The following is a 5343-nucleotide window of genomic DNA, read 5'->3' on the forward strand; positions in this document are numbered from 1 at the left end:
TTTAGATTTTCTCAAATATATATTTTATTAGTTATAAAAAATTAATTCCCCTAATTGATTCAGTACTTTTTAAATGTAGTTAATTAAACATCGAAAAATACTTCTTAAATTTGGTTAGTTAATATAGTTATTATGCATGTCCTAGGAGGACATATTGGTAATGTTTTTTTCAAAGAAATAGGGAAGGATGATTTTTTTTGGAAAAAAATCAAATGTCAACATAATAATTCCTATTGGAATTTCAACATATAAAAATGATCCAAAAGTTCAACGTAACAATATATATATATATATATATATATATATATATATATATATATATATATATATATATATATATATATATATATATATATATATATATATATATATATATATATATATTACGGAATTTTATATGTAAGAAATGTGGCATCCTGTGTTATTTGAATCAAAGTTGTCAAAATTAAGATCTTATATAGGACCGTTTTTTATTTTGCAAAATCGAATCGGGAATGTAAGATTTTATTACCAAACCCATTTTAAAACATAAAAAATATACTTTTTGTCCGATAATTAATCATTCAACTAACAATACATACCTTAAAGTATGAAAAATATCTTTCCAATACATCATTTAACAGTAGACAATTCAAATGAGATTTTCTATGTTCAATTTACATAGTCAATCCAAAATAAACTATTAGAATTTTTTTCAAAATTTAAATAGTAATAATCTTATGATCTTACGGTCCAATTCTGGTCTTACCCGAAAACGACTCACGTGTAATCCATATCGATTTACATAGGTAGGATCGTAAAATCATATGATCCAAAGATCAATATCACGATTTTAACAACCTCGATTTGAATATTTTTCCAACATTTTAGAAATTTTTATATAGTTTTTTTAAAACGGCAAATTTTTATTGAAACCGGACTAGCAAGAAAATAGTCGGGAAAAGTGTTAAAAAATATGTTTGAGTATACAAACTTAACATTCATTGTTTTTGCAGGGTTGAAAAGGTAAGTTTATTTATTGTTGGTTTTGTTATTTATTGTGAAATGGGTTGTTCATTTGTTGTGAATGATTCTTGTGGGTTGTGATGTATTTTCTTCTTATTTGAGTCTGGGTTGACACACGGGTTGAGGAGACCCGTTTACCCGGATACTTAAAGGTGTACATGGTTTGTTGCAGCTGTGAATCGATTCATTTTTTCCTCTCTATCAGACGACTATTCTTTCATTCTCTCTTCGTGTATAGAATAAGGGTTTCGTGTTTCATTGTTGTTCTTGATTCTCCTTGTACATTAGGTTGAATGATAAATAAAGAGTAGATTAGGTTTATTGTAGTGAGGTTTTCTATGTAAGTATGATTAAAACCATCTGTCTGTTTGTCTTCAAATGATATAATGGATAATGATGTTGGAAAATTTTGTTTGTGTGCTTTTTAAGAAAAAACAAACATTACATAACAACAGTTTAAGTGTTTGTAATCATCCAACTCAATTAATGTCTTTCTTAAACCTAATATTACACCATAAAAAGTAAATGACAATATTATAAAAAATAGACGTGGCCCTCGATTTAGAGATGCCAACCAACATAGCATTTCCGAAAGTCCAAATATGCCACCAATACACGTAAAAAATGGCTTTCAAAAAAATTATTCACAGCCTTCAAAATTATAAGCACCTTCAACCACGTAACCAAAAAGTTTTTACGTTGTTAATTAATATTTAATCATGATAACATTTGATAGTCACGCAATGAGATATGAAAATTCATGATAATATTACAAATGTGATATTAGATGAGTTTCATTTAAACATAAATAATTGCAAAACTATTATGAAGTACTTTAATTAAATAAAACATAGGTATTTGTCTCATCATTCTTCCACATATGTTTTTATATGTCATTTTACATTTCTCAACTTGTTTTTAACAAACAATATTTTATATTAGCTATAACAATTAACTTTTTAGTTTTCTGACATAAAAAAGCATACAAACCTAATTAGAAACCCTAATTTTCCAAAAATTGATTAACAAAGCAAAAACAATAAATTAGAGACATTATCTTGCAACAACACCCACATAGCTCTCTTCCAAAAGCTGTAGGAGAACTCCATGACTTCACAAAATCAGCCAAAGATATGAAAAAGTAGCACCAAATGAAGAAAACACCTAACTTAACTTTTTTGATTAGACAAACAACCTACGTGAAGTAACTTTCAAGTCGCACATAAAGTCGATTCGATCTTTCTATCCGTCATGTCCGACTGCCCAAGTCGCTCATCAACTCATATTCCAATTTCCAAGTGGCTTCTACGGTTCTACCATACTTCATAATACACATTCTATTTGACATATATTAACTTCCTAATGCATTTCCCTTCCCATATACACTTAAAATGCACAAATCCCCAAATTACAGAACCAACTTATGAAAATGTTCAAGTTCCGAATTCTCAAATTTTATGCTATAAAATTCCAAACACGTTCATCTTCATGCCGGATTAGAATCTTATAATCATTTAAAATCCTCATACGCTGATCATTATTAATTTTTTTAATATTTAAATAGCTTTGAAATGTCGCATATAAATTAAAGATTAGAATTATACCAACTAGAGACAGCAAAATAAAATTAATCGTCATTACTCTTTTGTTTTAGACTTGGTATGACAGATTTGTCCGTTGACATTTATATAATAGTGTCTCAGATTCAATCAATCGTCCAAACATAACGAATATTTGCAAAAACCATGGGATAACTATACTTACAAATTAGTGATGGAAATTCAGACCACTTATATATATATATATATATATATATATATATATATATATATATATATATATATATATATATATATATATATATATATATAAAAACTATATTTTCATAACACATATTTACCATTTAATGTACCTAAAATTTGAAACATTTATTACCACGAATTTTACATATGATACATATTTAACAAGAAGAAAAGATATTCCAAGGGTTAACATTCAAAACTTATTACAAACTTCACCCGATTCCATTCAGGTTCATTATCATTTCCAGGCACATGAAGCCACCAAATCTCGATTCGACCAACCAAGAAACAAAGCCCCATCACGTTCTTCAAGTCTATATTTATGCGAATAGCTTTCAAGCAAAGCCTTAATAGTCGAATTCACAAGCGTGCTCAAAGGATACGGTTTAAATCCCGCCATTGTAAACCTTGATTTCCATTTCCCAAGAAGTTCATGTCTCTCCACTCTCTCCGCACCCTCACACGCGATTATATTCACAATATCACGCGCAAGACAATGTTGTTCAACATTAATCCTCTGTAGGTGATCCCGTGGTAAGGTCACATCGATCGACTCGAAAATAGCCGTGTAGTAATTTAAAGTCTCTTGAAACCGATGAAAAAACGGAGCGGTATTCACGTTCGATTCCTGTTCGACAAGTGTCACGACTTTCGGAGACAACCCTTTTATGAGACGCAACAATCGGTCCCTATGATTTAAAGGGTCCACGCTTTCGTCCGGCATGTGATGAAGCATAAACGCGAAATTAACCGCTAACGATTCCCCCGGGACGATTCCGAGATGTGAAGCCTCGACCTCGGAACCGGAAACCGGGATTCCGTGGAATTGGAACGGGATGTTACATGATTCCGCTAGATTTGCTAACCGTTGACCGATGATGTTGACACCACCGCCTCTCGCGTACGCGTTTGTGGAGTCATCGACGCCGGTGATGCGAAGGGTGGGGGGCCCACCGGGGCGGGAGGCGAGAGCTTGGATTAGGGTTACCCATTGGGAACCCTGAGCGATTTGGAAATCGATTATGTGGATTTTGTTTTCGTTTTTCATGGCTTCTGCTATCGCGCCATTGGCGGATAGGTAACCGAATTTGAAGTAAGGACATGCTTCATAGAGTACACGCATGTAGGAAAAGAGTTCGTTTCCTGTTGGTTCTTTGCAATTTAGGGTTTTGTAGATTGAGCTGCCTGAAGAAGATAGTCTTGCAACTAGCCCTTCAAGCATGTAAGCTCCTAAACGATGAGCTGGCTCGCCGGAAACCGACACCATAGGGCGTAACACAGACATTAGCCAGTTGGCGGTGATTGAATCGTTTTCTGCAACTGATTTGGCACACGCGAGGAGCAATTCTTTGAAGTTTCCTCTTGATATCATCTCTGACATGGTGTCTGAAATTGTTTGATTGGTTTCACCCCAAGAAGATGAACCATTGTAAGATTCCAAGAAATCTTGATCGGTTCCAAGCATGGCGGTTTCTAGTTCTCTTAGTCTGTACTCTAGATCATCTGTGTTGGTATCTGTGAAACCAACCCTACTTACATGTGAGGTGTAAGTATAGTCAGGGGAATGGTATGTGTCTGGAATGTAGGAGTGAGAATCTTGTTGTGAAATAGAGCTGCCATTTGAGGAGAAGCTTGCCGTAGAAGAAGAGTTGTTACCGAATTCAGATGTTTGAACAGAAAAACGGATCCCTTGGTTTAAATCGGATGGGTATAGGTTCCGATCCATGTTTTCAACAGGTGTTTGGTAATAGTTCTGCATCGAGATTTTTCCCTCTAGAATTTGGGTAACATCTGCTTCTAGAGTTGGCTGTTTGATAACAAATCAAATGGTTTCATATCAGAAACAAATCAATTGAGCACCCGAATTGAATCACATTGGAAATTAATTATATATGTCAGCTAAAAGTCGTAGATTGATGCTACTCATGGACAACTATTGATAGTAACATGATAAAAGTATGAACAGAACATAAATTTGCAAAAGTATCATAACAATTATATAATCTCCAATCATGTTTATTCATCCAGAATCGTAGATATAGAAGAATTTCATTCATATTATGATTACTGTTCCATAAAATATTCAGGCATCAAAGCTTGCAACTAAACAATTAAAACCAGACAAACAGTGCAAGCAAAACCCTAAATACGAAATTCGCATTCAAACGAATATTCCATGTCAATCAAATTCACGAGAGCACGACCATAGAAAAAACAGTAGATCAAGTATCTAAGCAAGAATAGCAACTATAATTCTGCTAATTAACAGAAGTAAACATCTTTGGACACTTCTGTTAACCCTTACAACAGTAAGAAATCAACTAGAAAAAGCATTCTAAATTAGAAAAGAATTTCTAATATAAGATCGAAAAGAATTTCAAGACTATAAGTGTTCTCACATACCTTTTCATCGAAAAACTTCTGTTGAATTCTGTTTTGGACTTCAATTTCTAGGGTTTTTTTAATTGATTTGGATGAGAATATGATGCTCTGAGCTTGAAAACCGTAGTACGAAGCATCTACTGCTATGAGTCTG

At 33.0% G+C, this 5343-nt stretch overlaps 1 protein-coding gene across 1 annotated transcript; it reads right to left on the bottom strand.

Annotated features, from left to right (window-relative positions):
• Window positions 1-2900: 2900 nt before the first annotated feature.
• LOC111914874 (scarecrow-like protein 21) lies at window positions 2901-5343 on the bottom strand. The gene is made up of 2 exons (XM_023910585.3): window positions 5211-5343; window positions 2901-4614 (listed from the first exon to the last, which is right to left on the bottom strand). The coding sequence occupies exon 2, from the start codon at window positions 4564-4566 to the stop codon at window positions 3046-3048; it is 1521 nt and encodes a 506-aa protein (XP_023766353.1). The 5' UTR covers window positions 4567-4614; window positions 5211-5343; the 3' UTR covers window positions 2901-3045.

This window comes from Lactuca sativa, chromosome 5 (assembly GCF_002870075.4).
Source record: "Lactuca sativa cultivar Salinas chromosome 5, Lsat_Salinas_v11, whole genome shotgun sequence".
Classification (NCBI taxonomy): domain Eukaryota; kingdom Viridiplantae; phylum Streptophyta; class Magnoliopsida; order Asterales; family Asteraceae; genus Lactuca; species Lactuca sativa.